Source organism: Parasteatoda tepidariorum, chromosome 8, assembly GCF_982258835.1.
Source record: "Parasteatoda tepidariorum strain Cologne lab strain chromosome 8, Ptep-v5.0, whole genome shotgun sequence".
NCBI lineage: Eukaryota > Metazoa > Arthropoda > Arachnida > Araneae > Theridiidae > Parasteatoda > Parasteatoda tepidariorum.
Window position 1 is genome coordinate 22,477,920 of NC_141762.1, and position 18,181 is coordinate 22,496,100.

Below are 18,181 nucleotides of genomic sequence, written 5' to 3' on the forward strand. Positions count from 1 at the left end.
TAATGCCAGGTACAAGTGTTGAAATGTCACTTAAATACCAGCATTTTACTTTGACTAAAATGGCACTGAAATTATAAAGTTTAGCCATACTTTAACTGCAACTGTATGTTTCGCTTTAATGACATTCGAAATATGTTTTGCTTTTATGAGTTAATGATAAATCTCAAATGTTAGTTAGCAGTTCTACATTCAGTAGATCCTATTATATGTTTGTTTTTTTGATTTTAATGGATAAAAACTAACTTCAACTTTGATATCCAAAATTTTCTTCCATTGCACATCATTCACATTTATCAGCATCACTTTCGATCTGCCCAGGAAATATTACACTAAAAATTATTTCAATTTTGAGTATTTTAAATAACAATGCACCACTTTTACAAATAAAAACATAAGAAAAATTATGAAACAGTTTTTACCATTAACACTTTGTAGTTGTTTTCCACAAAACTATTAGTTAGCATAAACTATATAATTTAAATAATAAGTTCCAGTTATTAAATATTCCAACTTGGTCAATAAGTATTGCATTTAAAATTACGTTTTTTTTATTATTAGATACATCCAATTTGTTTTTAAATACATGATGCTTGTAAATTTAAAATAAATAAACAAATGAAGGACTAATTATACCTTAACTCATTGTGATGCATTCCATTTTTTATGAAACTTTAAGCATGGATTGCAACATTGAAGACAGTATGAACAAATTTACAGTACTAACCCTTATTTAAAATATATTTTTTGCGTTACAATTATTAGTGCGTAAAAATATTTTAGACTAGTGCAAAAAATTAAAAAGAGAACTGCCTCTTTAAAAAAAGTTGTGGATACATGTAATTAAATTTCGCTATATAATGCTGATGTTTATCGTTACTGTTATATTAAACTAGTTTTCAATAATTAATAAATATTTAGCATTAATAAAATTAAGTTTAATTATCATTTTTAACAATAGTTTGAAAACTAAATAAATAGCTTAGATTAATATTTTTATTAAATAAATAATGATTGAATTAGAAGTACATTTTCATCTTTTTTAAAATATATTTTATATTATTAAAATGAGAGACAAAAAACTAGTATGCTTCTTCTTTCAGATGGCAGTCTATCCCAGACCAGAGCCATCCAAACAAATTGTTTCCATCCGGTTCAATCATTATACAAAACTGCACTAATTATTATCTCGCATACAAGAAAAAAAACGTTTCTTTTAATGCTAGAGTGTTTAAAAAAATGAATCAAAATAAAAGAAATCTATCTTTAAGAATGTAATGCTCTTACATTATATTTAGGTTTAAATCATTTGAAATGATGAATACATGATTATTTACGTAATTCCACATTTTTTCTGTTCAATATCCAGTAAATTTTAAAATTTACAAGTTTATTTTAATAAAGATTATATTAAAACAGTCATCAATCAAGGACTTTCCAATAGGGTTTGAGCCCTTGATTTCATACATTTTAATAAATCTTTTTTTAAAATATATATGTATATAATTTTTTAAAGAAAACTAATAAATTTTTATAAACATTTCTTTAAATTTAAGTAAATTTCAATTTTGTAAAGCGATGAAAACGAAAAGTTCCCTAAATGTTACAAAAGCCTGAAATGCTTTTTTTAAAAATTATGTCATGTAAGATGAAAAATTTTTAAAAAAATTAACAGTGAATCCTAAATAGATTGCATTTAACAGTGCATAATTAAACATTAAAATCTAATTATAAGCAACATAGACTTGTATTATTGAGAATAAATTTCTTTATAACATATGAATTTCTATTATCATACCTCTCATTTCATATACGTCAAATAATTCTGCACAATATGATAAATATATGTAGTGATTAAAAATAATGTATTTGTAACAGAAATAATAAAAGAAAACAAATATAATAAAAGAAAACAGATATAATAAAAGAAAACAGATATAATAATTATTATTATCAGCTAATACATATAAAATGAATGGGTTTTTTTTCACAACTTACTGTATTACATATCATTGTACTAAAAAGAAAATGAATTAAAGTTACACATTTCATATTTAAATTATGATATGGTTTATCTTTAACTTTCTTAGATTTATATATTTCCTGAGCAGACACACAATAGTAAAGAGACATATAAAGATGTTTATTTAAAAAAGAGTGAAATCGTACCCACAGAGAACCACCGCAGCCCAACAAGCAGTATCACAGGAACAAGGATTGATAGGCTGAAAGCTTTATTGTAATATGATGTATGCATTAAGGGGAATTTATAATTTAATTGAATCATGAATTAGAGAAATCAGTTAGAAATTTATCGCTGAATTGAGATATTTTTAACGTTCAGAATTTATAGTTATGTTATAATTCCAATTTAAATACATTTTGAAGCAAACATTTTTAAATAAAAGATTGATTCTATTATCGTTTTCTCCAAATAATTAGACAAATTTAAAAAATGAAATTTTGAAAACGATATTTTCTGTCACATAAAAAAAAAAAAAAAAAAATATGATAAATAAAACATTTATAAAATAAGCAGCAATAGTGTGATATGAAAAATGAGAAATAAGCTAAAGTAAAATATGCCGAATAACATATTATTTGCTGAAACGATTTTTATATATGGTACAATAAATAAAGTGGAAAATGAATAATACTCGAATAAAACATGAAGTTAAAGTTATGTTCGCAATAATCACCATTGAGTTCATGAAAATTACTCTTTAAATATTATTGTAATAAAAAATTCAGCTAAAATCTGTATGATCATTAAATACAACGTGAACTTTTTTTTAATCAACAATTGTCAAACAGCAAATGATTACAAATTTAGATTAAAAATAAATTTGTTATAAAAACGATGTGATAAATCAAATGAAATTAGCAATATTTTTAGCAAACGATTTTTTGTGATATTTGTGGAACGCATTAAAAAAAAAGTATTTAAACGTAAATGAAAGCCAAAGATGGAAGCGGATTGAAAAATTATTTAAATAAAATGTGGAATATTAAGTCAAATATCTTAGAAAAGTGTTCTTATGTTAACAGAAAATCAAATTTAGTGGCATACTCACATTACAATATGAGCTCATTTCAACCAGCGTTGCTATTCTAATTTAGAGAAATGATTGCAATTTAGGGTTCATTCGCTCAGAAGGCGCATAGATTTCAGAAATTATTTTTCTTTATTTAAATTTAAATTTTATTCCATATCGTTTCCTGACTTAGCTTAAAATATGACAGTAATTCCACGCCAATAAGTCCGAACATGATTGAAAAACAATGCACCTTCCTTAAAGCAGCACATGTTTCAGCAATTTAATCAGTAGCTTCACGGAAAGGACGTAACAATAGTTTAGCACCAATATATATATGTGTGTGTGTATGACTGATTAGGTTTTTATCACATAGCTAAAATATTAATATCTCTGTATTTCATGTAACAAGTTATATTACAAAATATTTCAATATATTTATGAGCTGTAAAAAATCCTCTTTAAATAATTCAAATATTCAATATTTTTATTAAAAAATAACAATAAAAATCATCACAAAACTGACTGAGATCTGTGTTCAATTTATATTGGGTGCAAATAACACTAACACTGACTACATTCAAAGCTGTATGACAAATTTAAGTTTGTACAAACGAATAAAAGCTATAAAATCATGTGATTGAAGCTACTGATTAAATCACTCGGTGAGGCAGAGTGTTGCAGTGAGAAAAGAAAATTTGTGTTCATAGTTTACATGCAATTATTAAATATGCACTGAAGTAAATTTGATAATAATTATATTTGAGAAATGATATGTCAAGTATTACATAGAGTGTTCAATTGCTGATAGGATTTTTGCCGATAGGATTGAACTTTATTTATTGAAAACTTTTTACATTGCAAGATTAAATTTTAATTTAAAAAAAAAACTTTAAATCTAAAGTTGTTTGCTAAAAGCAACTTCTTTTTATTTACTTTGAAAAAGTCAAATCAAAATTACGTAAAATATTTTAAATACTATTAGGGAATTATTTTTTTAAACACAAAATTTTAAAACATATATTTTTTGCAGAAAAGAACTCTTTTTCTTTTTTTAGCAAGAAAGACATTTTCATTGAGAAGTTGTCTGATATACTGACAAAAAGCAAAAATTAGTCAAATAGTTTCACTTTTAAATATCATAGTTAATGTGTTTAAAATACATCAGATGGAAAGACAAGTTGCAAACTTTTAATTTGTGCGAACTTGTAAATGTATAAAGTTATAGTTATAGTTAATTTACGTCGCACTAAAGCTGCACGATGGGCTATTGGCGACGGTCTGGGAAACACCCCTGAGGGTGATCCAAAGACATGCCATCACAATTTTGATCCTCTGCAGAGGGGATGGCACCCCTGCTTCGTAAATGTATAAAGAATTGTTGAAAAATTCTGCTTAATAATTGAACGCTCCATGCTTAAAACTATATTAACAATTATTTACAACCGAATATGACGGTATGCTATTTGCTAAACTAAGTAACCTCTGAAAGAAAGCAATTAATATTGTCTCGTTAACAGTTAAAAATTTAAATTTAAATTAGTAATACTACTGTCTATAACACCGCTTTTTGTTTTCATTGTATTAAATTTTGAAATCGCTCATTAAAGAAACCTGCAGTTTTTTATTTTAATTCTTAGTTTTATTTGAATACGAATTATTACAATTTGTAATGGTTTTTAATTATGCAAAAAGCTTTGTTAAATTGTTTTTTCATAATAATTTTTTATGTCATTATCATTATTACCATTTAACAGTTTATCTTTATTGTTATTGTTAATTTTATTATTATTATAATAAACATTCTTATCAGTATTATTAATATTATATTATTATTAGAATTATAATTATTAACTGTTATGTTACCATTATTTAACAGTTACAGATTGTAAAATAAATTTTTATCAAAAATTTCAATTATAAATAGCAATTTTTTCCAAAATTACTCATAATAAAAAAAACACTATTTTTTAATTTTATTTGTTATTTTAAGCATTAATTTTTGCTGCATATACCAGATAATTCTTTTATATAATTCTTCTTGTGTTATCTCTCCTTATCTCTTGTATGAATTTTGTTATTTTCAATAAACAATAATTCTTTTTCTCTAAACTTTAATTTTGAAATTGGTTAAATATTTACTCATTAACTTATTAATAATTAGTATTTTTTCTGCCTTCTTAATAAGCATATTTGAATGAAGGTAGGGTTTTGGTCTCTGAGTGCCTTACGCGCGGTTCAACTTATGAACAGAAGATGGCAGCACCATAGCAATTCATTTGTACAAATTTTACTCACGGTGCTATCACTAAAAAAAAAAAAAAGACTACACCTACATCATATTATCATATTTGACCCTCACGTGGCACAGTCTAAGGTAATGTCTAGTTTATGTAAAGATCATTTGAGCAGAATCCATAATATTTAAAAACACACAAAAAAAAAAAAAAAAAAAAAAAAATTGCATTAATTATTTTTATTCTTAAAATTATATTTTCGGAACTTTTTACAATTAATTTGAAAAACAATCTTAGGTTTAAAATGGTAGCTCACTTTTGAAACAAAATATTTACTTATAACTAGTTTAACTCCTTCAAATGGTCAATCGTTTCCAAAATCGCCAAAAGTGCTTCTTATCAAGAGAATATCTATTACTCTCACTGAAAACAGATTATATAGAGTATTCCGCATCCACCATCCTTAATGCAAAGTTTCTGAATTCATTCAGAAAAACGAAGTCAAAAATGTATACACAATAGTGGTCGCAAGATGATCCTTAAAAAAAGAAGTGTTATTGAAATTTATCGAATCACTAACAAGGAAGGCAGGAGTCAAAACTTCAAAACCAGTTTTTTCTTGTTAAACGAAGAGATGTAATAGTTTCGCCACCAAATTTCTTTCTTTTTTTTTTTTTTTTTTTTTTTTTTTTTGCAATAAATTTTTTTTAAATATTTTTAAGCCGGAATTCCGCACGAGGAATTCGTTAAAATTTGATAGACTATCTTTTCTTTTGCTTGAGCTTGTGACCTCTAAAGCATAAGCAGTGATTTTATTTCATTTTTGACAAATATTTTAAATTTATATGCTAATCGCTGTGATCATGAAACATTATGCTTCGATAAAAGTTTATGCTTACAAAAAATAAGACATAAATTGAATTTTGTGTTGATAATATTCATGCAATCCATAATATTTAAATAACGAATAAACTTTACAACTTTTTTTAAAAAATAAGTTGATTTATGGATTCTGCTCTGCAAAAGCTATAGGGGAAATTCTGCAACACTCTGCAACAAAAGACCAGGTAGAAGGAGGTCACCCTAGGAGGGGGGAAGTGCTCTTCCGATTTAGTTATCTCTTCGCTTTGAGCCGAGCAGTGTGAGGAATGAGACCCTGGTGGTCCTCCTGGGCTCGCTGGTGGCTCTCCGGGAGCCGTTCCCTAATTGTCAAATGTTCGGATCGGAGGAGCTCTGTAGTCCCTTGGGAGGCAAACCCCCGTCTCCATAGTCCTCCCCGCCGCCCTCTCCCCGATTATAAGGCGACATCAGGCGGGAGCGGTCGGAAGCCGACCCGAAATCCAAATTGTACTGAAAAGAAAAATGAAAAGAGAATTATAATATAATATAATATAATATAATATAATATAATATAATATAATATAATATAATATAATATAATATAATATAATATAATATAATATAATATAATATAATATAATATAATATAATATAATATAATATAATATAATATAATATAATATAATATAATATAATATAATGTAATGTAATGTAATGTAATGTAATGTAATGTAATGTAATGTAATGTAATATAATATAATATAATATAATATAATTTAATATAATATAATATAATATAATATTATATCACACAGCAACTTTAATTTGACTTGTAAAGTTATAAATAAGAATCATTTTGGACATATAAGGGAGTCCCTGACAGACAAAATAAGGTAGGTAGGCATTTAATTTACGTCACACAAGAGCTGCACAATGGACTATTGGCGAAGGATTGGGAAACATCCCAGATGATCAGAAGACATACCATCGAAGTTTTGATCCTCTGCAGAGAGGGTGGCTCCCTTGCTTTGGTTGCCCGACGATCTGCACGCGAAGTCGAGTACTTTACGGTAGAGCAGTATAACGAGGACCGATACTGCGCACCCGCGGTCCCTACGTAGGCCAATCAAAGTGGTCGTCCTCTCGCTTACTGACCATAGCCAGTGATGCTTGACTTCGGTGTTCTACTGGGAATCATGCCTTTACGATCAGTTCACTACGGGTCCATACAAAATAATGTTTGTGGGAAATAGTGAAGTCCTTTTTACTCTACTCACAAGAGCTCTCTTGCCTCACTAACTCTACTAAAAGGACATCCCTTTACTCTACTTACAAGAACTCTCTTGCCTCACTGACTCTACTAAAAGGACATCTATATCTCCTTTATTCTACTCACAATGATCTGCCTATCTTACTCTACTTACAAATGTTTTTTTTTCGTGCTTCTAGCTCTACTTAAAAAGACGCCATTGTCTTTTCTACTCAACTTAGAAAAATATTTTCTTATGCTGTAAAAAAAAAATCTCCTAAATTTACAGAAAAAAAAGCTGTTTGCTGGTGTTGCTAGTTTAAACTGTATGGTAAAAACTAGAATTGAAATTAACAGCAATAATAGTCCATTTATGATTAGGGTTAAAAACTATTTCGTTGAAGATAGCTCTGAACCGTCAAATAAACGAAGAAAGTCAGTAAAAAGTAGTGAATTTTTTGCAGCATGGTGGGTCAAAGATAAAAACTGAATTTTTATTTATTTATCTTCAAGTAGTTTTATTTTTGTAATTTTTTTTCTTTAGAATTTTCAGTTATTTTTTTATTTTATATTTTACTCTAATTTCATGAACTCCCCTTACATTTTAGTTTGACTTTGGAATATTATACAGTTTGTGTTTAAATAATCTGTGTATTTTTTAAACAAGAAATGACAAAAAAGGCGGAACTAAGTGTTGCATGTTAAATGTAGTCAGTTGTTTTAGTTGTTTGAGCACTACAGAGATCTGATTTCACAGAGATTGATATTAAGATCTGATTTCACAGATTCAACTTCACAGATATGAAATGTATGTGCCACATCTGTGCTATCATGTGTCATCACAACTGCTTATAAAATTAACAAGGTGGGAAAGTTAACACACTCTTAAGACTTAACGTGAGGAGTGAAGAAAACAAAAGAGATTTGAAACAGAAAATGTAGAGTTGTTAACGAAGAAGTGGAAAATAAAGATGTTAAACAAAACTAGACCTGTTTTCGTTGACTACTTTACACTTTAGATTCACTCTCGGTTACCGCAGTTATTCTAATTCTGTTCTTTACATTTATTTATTTTTCATTTTAACGTTGGCCACTGTACATTATCTGTTTCAAATCTGTTTTGTTTTCCTCATTTTTGAGAATGGTTGTCTACATTCGAGCGCCGCTCGAACAATGCGGACTTTTTCCACCTTTATAAATTTCGAAGCAAATGATTCTAGTATATCGTTTTCTATTATTTAGTATATCTTTCCGATTTAATTTCTGGGGATCATTCATTTTGCATAAGTAGTTGTTTTTAGCCTGTTTATTTTGGAAGCTACGATTTTCTTGCTTAGTTTGAATGTTGTAGTATTGGAAGAACTGTCCAATACTATGAGTTTCAAACCTGTTTTTCTTAAAATGCATGCATTTTTTACAATTACAATTTTATTACAATTTTTTGAAATTTGAAGCGTAAAGCAGGCATTTCTTGTCACTTAAATTTATGAATGTAATTAACATTTATTTCATATTGCTTATGGATATAATAAAATACAAAATTTTTTTGTTCTCTATTTTTTTTTAAAAATAATACATAGAAAAGCACGGTGTTCACAGCTTCAAACGAATTATTTAAATGTATATCCATATTTTTCCTTTTAAAATGATTTTTAGGAAGAAGAATTTCTAAGACTAATTTTATTTATTATGAATTTAGATAATTTTAGAATTATATTAGAATTCGGTTCATAATGTTCAATTTTTTAAAAATATTTTTAAATGCTTTTTTATTACTTTTACCGGTATTTCGTTTTAATCTTCTGTAACGAACAGAATTAGTTTTCGGTGAATTAAGTTTTACACCTTCTTTCGCTGTTTGAAAGAACATAATTTCACATTTATCTCAGCATTTTTTTTTCTCAAACAAATTTACGACCTTTTCTCCATTAAGTCGATCGTTTAGATTTTAACTTCCATAAAAAACATTTTTAATATGTTCTCTGCTTTATGGCCTGAGGTTGCTTGGAACATTAGAGAATCGAGTTTTGCATTTAAATTTTGTCATGAAGCATTAATCTCAGAATTTAGAAAAAGTATGTCACTTATTTTAAATAAAACAAAAAAAAATGTTAAAGCTTTTTTTTAAATTATGAAGTTTTTATTTCTTTTAATTTAATTTTTATGAAAAAAAGTATGTTTAGATATTATGAATGAAAATGCATAAACATTTTTCCTAAATGAGTAATGTTTTATGTGTTTTCATTTATAGCTTTATAACTCATAACAAAAGTTCGTGTTACAAAACTGATAGATTTTTTTATTTAGAAATATAAAAATATTTTTACTGTTTTCTACACGAGCAACACTTTCTCAAAAGTTTTAACTTCTAATGTTATTTATATTTTTTTAAGAATAACAGAGATACGTGCGATATTTTTATTATCTCTATGTTTTCTTTTTCAATTTTTTTACTTCAAAATATTTAAAGTGTTCCTACTAATACCAAAATTTTTCTAAATCAAATGCTAAAATTTTTACGAACACTCAAATTTCTAATACCATTTGCAATTTTTTTCAATATTTCTGAACCTTTAATAACTATCTTACTATAAAATCGTTTTAGATATTTCATGAAACAGGGAAGAATATATACATTTCTCTTCTCTCAACTCTGTTTCTAGGTCATTCTCAAAAGTAAAATATGATTAACAATCTAAAAATTTAGGAACTTCTTTCACAGTTATTATGTTCATGTGTGAAATTTGGTTTGTATTTCAGAAGAAAATTAATATATTAAATATTCGCGTTACCTTTATATTTTTTTCATGAATTTTTCATCCAAGTAATTTGTGTGTTTACACCTTTATTTACACCTTTGGGGGATTAACTGGTGGTTAAACTGTAAAAAATTCTGTAAATTATGTTTCTGTAAAAATTATGTTAAAAAGTACAGGCATTCTGATTATCGGTACTTTTTACTGTAAAATCCATATTTACCGTAAAACATTGCTGGACAAAAGATTCTGCATACCGTCATTTTTACATCCTAATACTTACTGAAAATTCAATGACTCGATGTAATTAAATAAATATATTACTGTAAAAATTACGAAATCAAGTTTTAATTTTACAATAAAAATGGATTTTACGTTAAGGATGCTACGCTCAAGGTACCTGTTTTTACCCTAATGATTTTTCAGAATTTATAGCAATGTTTTTAATGTTATTGTGCAACTAGATGAATTTCAGGAAAGAATTAATCTCATTTCAATCAAAAAAATGAAAGAATGAGGCATATTGCATTATGGATTGATACTTTTATTAATATTAGTATAATCCAATTAAGTTAAGAAAAATCCAGTTTATTTGAATATAAATAAGGTGTCTAGCATATTAGTTGTATGCTTGATATTTCCCTTAATTAAACACGTCTATGCTCTTTAACAGAACTTTCTCATTATTTGTGTGCGAAACAAAAATATAATTTAAGAAAATGAATTTTTTTTTATTTTATGCTTAAGTAGCAAAGTTATTAAAAATTAAATAAAATTATTGTCACAAATAAAGATTATTGTGACAAATAAAGATTGCCACAAAGAAAGAATATTGATTTTAACTGTTTATTATTTAACTTTTAAATGATTTTATTTTTAATTTTTCTACACAATTTGCTTTTACCTTTGATTTTGTATACCACTTTTTCGGTATTCGTCAAAACACGCTTTTAAATATTGATTTGAAAATATTTTTAAATTTTAAATGAATTTTATAACATTTACGTTCCTTTTGGACAAATATATTTTAATGATTTTAATCTTAGGGTATATTTTATCTATACTTGTTATTTCATCAATTTTGCCTTTTTGGGCGATTCCATGAAAAGTGGTCCTGAGTGACTAAATTTTCAAAATTATCGTAAAATCAAAAATGACACAATTTCGGAATCTAGAAGATGTACATTTTTTAATAATTAAGATAGTTTTTTGAATTACAAAAAATATTTATGTGAATTCTAACAAAAGGTGGAACACTATGAATTTTAACAGGAGTTCTCTTCTTTGTTATGTTATATTCCAATGGAGTTCTTAAAATATTAAAGAGCAATAAAATAGTTTTTAGTAATAAATATAACTATTTTACTCTTTTATCATTGTTTAATGTATTTTTTTAATTTGGCCTAAATGTTTTTGCTTGTTTGAAAGTCGATTAATCAAGATAGTCTAATTTCCCAGTAACACACGTAACATAATTTTGCATTTTTTTCTGTAAAAACTTTAGTAAAAAAGAAAATTTAAAATTTTTTTGTTTTATAAATTAAGAAGGCAAGATATGCAACGGAAAAAATTCTCGAATTAAAACTGCCAATAGTTAAAATTTTATAATTAATTTTATTCAAGGTAACACACGTAACGAAAAGTTACGCGCGTTACTGTTATGTGTGTTAGAGGTACTTATACACTTAAATTATTTATTTATTTTCAATAAAAGATTTAAATCATGTTCGGACATTTTTTATAACCGCTGCACAACTTCAATGCCACAAATACGGAATTGTAAGATTGTGGTTTTTTGTAAAATCAGGTCGGTATAAGCATTAATGAAAAAACAGCATAATAAGACGATAATTTTGAAACTTTTGGAAATTGTTTTCCCAAACATCTATTTGTTGTACGCTTATGTTTAAATAGAATATTCCGACTGCATTTGCTAGATTATTATAAAATGGATAAGCTTAAAATAGTGTCCTTATCTGGATTTAAAAGAATAAGAAGATGAAGAAAAAAAGAAAAGAGCATAAGATTCTGCACTTCAAAGGAAAGAAAATAAGGAAATAATGAAAGTTAGACTTGAACTTTCAAAACAGATTGATAATGACGTAAAAGGTTCACCACTAAGTATTTCAGATGAACTTAATTATTAATAAATGGATTTTCTTCAAAAGTTAGATTGTTTATACTATGCTTGTATTGAAACAAGAGCTGGTTCTCTGGATTATTACGGGGAAAAACGGGCAATAAAACGAAAGAACTATCTAACAATGTTTCTAAGAGAGGCTTATACTGATTTTTGTCAGTTGCATCTTAAACATTGTTTAATTTTCCATATTTAGTGCTTTATGACTAAAAAATTTATTGCTACTGTAAAACTTAGAATCAAAACAAATATCATGAAATTTTTATTCTTTAACTGGAAGGCTAAAATTAAGTTTATGACAATACATGGTGATGGTAGAAGTATTTATGTATATAAAGTAAAGAAATTTTGGATCTAATTGTTGGAAGGGTGCTTCTGATACTTACAAACATTTCTCATTGCTTGTTATAGGTTTCTAACCATCATTTATTGTAGTTTGGTAACGATGAGAAAAAGATGACAATAGCTCACAATAAAAAATATATAATGGCAAATGTGCAAGAAGAATGTTTTGAAATAACTCTTGAAAATTGGACTAACTTTCAATAATACGTAAGAGTTAGAAGAATCCGAGGTGATACTTTCCAAACAAACATATCTAGCATTAAAACCAGGGAAATTCAAGTTGACTTTGCAATGGCATATTCTTTTGAATATCAAAACGAATTTCAATCAGCATTATGCTATCCAGCCACATTTCCGTTATTCACAGCAGCTGTTGTCTTAGACGATACTCTCCTAAGGAGTTTAAAATAGAGTCCTTTACAATATTTTCCTAAGGCAAAGACAAAGGTGAAACAATGTCTACACTTTCATTTTAAGACTGTTTAAAAACGATTCTACTTCAGAAGATGAGCTAACAGAAACCTTCTATAGTAATAAGTCAAGTTAAGAATTTAAAAATAAATATATGGTTGAATTATTTCATATTTTGTCAATCAAAATATAAAAAAAGAAATTAATTTGGAAATATTTTACGATATCACATGCAGAAGTTCCTTCTATGGGATAGGTGTGTAGTACAAAATCTTGAAAGCGAAGCAAAAAGCAAAGTTATTTATATCATTGTGTTGTTATACAAAAAAATTTATTTGCAATCCAGTGTTCTTTGCAAAGCTAACCAATCAACTCATGCCTAATACAACAGTATCATATATTAGCCAAAAGGAAATAAAGATATTAATTGAAAAGATCAATACATGGCAACGGTAATACAAAGCATAAAATCTATGCATAAGTATCGTTAGATACTTGAATAAGATGCATAGATGCACATTGTGGCACACAAATAGTCAGTAAGTCAATTTCTGTTCCCTCCTGATCAGAAGTGCGCCTATAACTGAAATTAAAACGACATATGCTCTATCTCGGGAACATTATTGACGCAAATGCACATGCTTGTAAACTTAAAATGCAATATTTGCATAAAATAATTGGAAAATATGCATATTTTTGCTTCTAAACGGAAATGATTTTGAAGGAATAGATGTGCCTAAGATTTGCTATGTTTTACTCTCTAAACCAGTATAAAGAAGGGCTACAACCATCTTTCCAGACCATTAACTATTTTATTTGCTAAAATAAATTGTTTTTCTTCTGCTAAATTAAAATAAATAAATGTTTCAGTGCAACATTTATGACTTCTCAGTTGAAATATTCACAGAGGGTAACACACGTAACGTTCAGTTAACACACGTAACGCACCAATTTCACCAAAATAAAGAAGTTTTTACTGTTGCAAGAAATTTTTAAAAATCACTAAACACAGCTTCGATATTGTATCTCTCTATAAAAGAAAATATCTTAATTTTTTGCCTTTATACTTCACAGAATTAAATGAATATATTCAAAGTTTCAAATATCTAGCATTATAAAGGGTAACACACGTAACAAAATTTCAGAAATTTTTTTTTTCAACATCAAATTAATTTGCGCCTTCAATCTTCGTTTTGAAAACTTACAACACATATAGATTTAACAACAAATTAAGAAAAACATAAAAAATATCTAACAAGTTTATTATAATAAGTGTTAAAGTTGAAATATGTCGTGTAAAAGTAACACACGTAACGAAAGAATCGCCCTTTTACATCTTTATCCTATCTTTTATCCACAAATAATTTTATACCTTGAAATTTTATGCAAGTAAATGGCTTTGTACAGTCGATTTCTTTTTATTTAACATAGTGTTTTAAAATTGTAATGTTTTTTCAATTTTCATTTTTACTGATTTTTACAAATTTTATGTCCTTTTGGACTGGCTAATGTGTGTAATTCTTAACTATTTTCTTTTACCCAGCAACTAGCTCTAGCTCTGAATTCGTTCTTATTGATACCTTTATTTAAGTGCAGTATCTAGTAATTAAAAATGGGTTCGTAATGTTAGATATATTACGTCACAAATAAAGATATATAACATTCAATATAATACCAAATAACCTCCAAACTATCAAACCAGTTAAAAAGTACCGGCTCTCAGGGTGCCCATTATTTTTATCTTATAATCGATTTTTATCGGAACATGTTACAAAACAAACAAAAAAAACTGATATACCGTAATATTTGCTGTGAAATTCCTGAATCACTCGAATTAATAAAGCATTGCTAAAAAAATTGCAATACGATAGTTTACAGTAAAAATGGATTTTGCTGTAAAATGGATTTTACAGAGAACGCATGAAAAGTGCTGGTACTTTATATTGTAATTTGATCCGAAATTTTATATAATGTAGATTCTCAGATCTCACATCTTTACGGACGGAATTTTACATATCAAAATAATCTTTCTAAAACAAGAATAAAATATTATTTAATTTACTTAAGTTTATTTTTTGAAAAAAAAATATGGAAATTGAAAAATATGAGGTATGTTATAACAACTGTATACATCACTATTAATAAAAGTAGTGTACCTTTGTGGCGCAAACTAAGCATGTAGTGACTACTTTGGAAATGGCATTCATTAGATTTTTGGTCTCTTTAATGACATTGTCTACCTGCAAAAAAGTAATTAATATCAATAACTGATGCATCAAGTATCCAATTGTGAACAATATCGAAATAAAAGTTACTTTTAAATTAAATATTTTACAGTTTAAAGCATATTATAAAACTTTAAGAGGCAATACTCAATCAAAAGCAAAATATGATCCATTAAAATATTGTTTGCAATGATTAGACATTTTTAATCAATAGTTGTATATTATTAAGCAGCCTAAATTGCATTGTTAATTCATAAAAATTTGAATAAAAATATTTCAATAAAATAACACACAATAATTGCTGCTTCATATACGCCTCTTAAGCGTATGTTTGGAATGAAGGAAACAACATTCTCTAATGCCGGATCTATCCTTTCATGCTTAAAAACGTTTATCTGTCTATTCCCAAGTCAAAATTTTTAATAATTTCTCATTGATGGATCAACATAATCTTGATGGTAACCATTAATAATTCCATCGTGAACCATTATATTTTGCTGGTATACCATTGAATAACCATTGTTAGTATCCAACATAAATAACCAATGTAGGAATTTGGACAAATTTATGATGGCACACTTCAAGAATAGATGGTATGTTCTTGTTGACCCATCAGAATTTTTCATCATAGTTTCTTACAAATCAAATGTTAGGACGGTCATTAACAACCATCATCTCAAAGTAGTAATTCGCTCTGATTTATGATGGGCAGACATGAAAAAAACAAATGTTTTTGATGGTACATTCCTGCTGAATCAACAATAACTCCCATTAAACCATCATGGAAATGTATAGTTGGAACCATCACGGATCATAACAAATTGTTGGTTCATGAGAATCCAACTTCTCTTGATGGTTAACCATCATAGTATTAAAATATCATTTTTCATCATGGAATGATAGAAGTTTCTTTGTCATATCATAAACCATGAAAGCATAATGAAAAAGGTTGGATGATGGTAACCATCAAATGATATTAGATCATCATAAATCGCACTCAAACTAACCTAAACCATCAAAATGTCATGATGTTTAGGTGGGACCATTACGAATTTTGACATGGGTTCAATAATAACTAGAAAAACAGATGCGCTGGTCTTCACTGCATATCTTTTAGAGTCCAAGGATGTTCAAGTTGTATTCAAGTAAATGTAACTACGAATTATCCTCTTGCATCCTTATCAACATCATTTAAAGTAATATAATTATAACAGATTATTATTTGCATGCAATAAAGAAAAATGGTAACATGGTAGAGTCAGAAACATGGTAACTTTTAACATATTTTGGTAGTTAAGGTCATATTTTTTTCTCAGTGTAAAGACGTTCTTTTTGAATGTTGGAAAACCTTTAAAGGTTTCGGGGTTTCTTTAGAATAACATCCTTCGCGTCTCTAAAATATTTTTATTATTACATTTTTCATTAATACTGATACATATTTCGATTCATTTTTTATTTCGGAGAAAAATCACACTGATGGCGGGTATAAACTTCAAATATATTATTGTGCTACTTTATAAGCAAACAAATACTGATTAACAAATATTATCAGACAGATCGATATCGTAATTACACTTTTGAAATGATTTACGTTTTTTGTCTATAATGAACATTAATAGCATATATATTGTAAAACAGAGCAGAATGACGCAGACATCATAACTGGTACATAGTTTTTATCAGATTTAAATAATAACTTTTTTGGATTTTAAAATGTATTTTTAATCAATCCTTTTTATGTATTTGAAATAAACTTATATTTTATATTTTTGAATATCACGTAAAAGCGCTACATTAGAGAAGAGTTTTCAGTATAATGCATAATTTTTTTCATATTTTAGAATTTGAAATTATTAATTAATTAATTAATTCTTACAATAGGACATTTTAACCCAATTTTATGTATTTACACAAAACATTGCGTCTAAGTTTAGTTGTTGATATATATATATATATATATATATATATATATATATATATATATATATATATATATATATATATATATATATAGCAATAGATATTTAAACAGTTACACTGTATTAAATATCTATTGTTTATTTGGAATTTTTTCGAATATTTAACTGTTAAAAATTAACAATCGCTTTTTTGACATTTAAACAAAGCGGCTTTTAACCCTATTGGCAAAGAGATTAACACCGTCAGTTGAAACTCTACTCTTTGCTATGCAGATTTCCAGTCTGTAATGTAACTTCAATCACTTTACTATTATTTTTGATACTTGCTCTTAAGTTTTTACTAATTATTTAAAAAATTCGAATATCGTTTAAATAAAATTGAGTTTGGACTTTATTGCAAATTGATGCAATCTAAAAGCTAAATTCTCACTATCACTATTTCTTCGAAAAATACAATTCTTGAGCCCCGTAAGCTCAGGTAACAGAGCGCGCGTCCTGCCAATAAAGCAAACCCGTATTTGAATCCCAGCAATGGTTGATCGATGCAAAGATGTGAAATATTCACGCCTGGTGAGGGTATAGATTTACTTTGTAACTGTCACAGAATAAACTTGTTTCTATATGTTAAAAAGTTGTTGAGACAGCAGATTTATTTTTATTATAAAAACTTGTTTCGTTGCGATTAAAAAAATAAACAAACAATCTTTTCAGGAATTGTTTTTCGTAATTTTTTGCAAAAAACTTGCTCTTTTATGGTAAAAAACCATTAAGGCTACAGAATTACTCCGTAAATTTTACGGTTTTGTACAACCGACCCTGCTGTCGGTTTAAAACCGTAAATGTTACGGTATTTTTTTAAAAGTGCTCTTAATTTTTTTACAGTGCTTTTATCAAAAACTAAAGAAATAAACGATTTGATTGGCTTGGAACAATATTTTCACAAGCCGCCTTTATTCAAATGTGATATTTTTATGTAAAGCTCCTTAGTTTTGTTTGCAAATATATACTTTACAAGTTTCTTGTATTT

At 27.1% G+C, this 18,181-nt stretch overlaps 1 protein-coding gene across 1 annotated transcript in view; it reads right to left on the reverse strand.

Moving 5' to 3' along the window:
- Window positions 1-5,925: 5,925 nt before the first annotated feature.
- LOC107442117 (alpha-catulin) overlaps window positions 5,926-18,181 on the reverse strand; it is a 313,254-nt gene continuing 300,998 nt past the window's right edge. The window contains exons 16-17 of the mRNA XM_087149981.1: window positions 15,167-15,250; window positions 5,926-6,619 (exon numbers count right to left, since the gene is read on the reverse strand). Of these exons, the coding sequence (XP_087006107.1) occupies window positions 6,479-6,619; window positions 15,167-15,250 (225 nt within the window). The 3' untranslated portion in view covers window positions 5,926-6,478. The remainder of the gene's footprint in view (window positions 6,620-15,166; window positions 15,251-18,181) is intronic.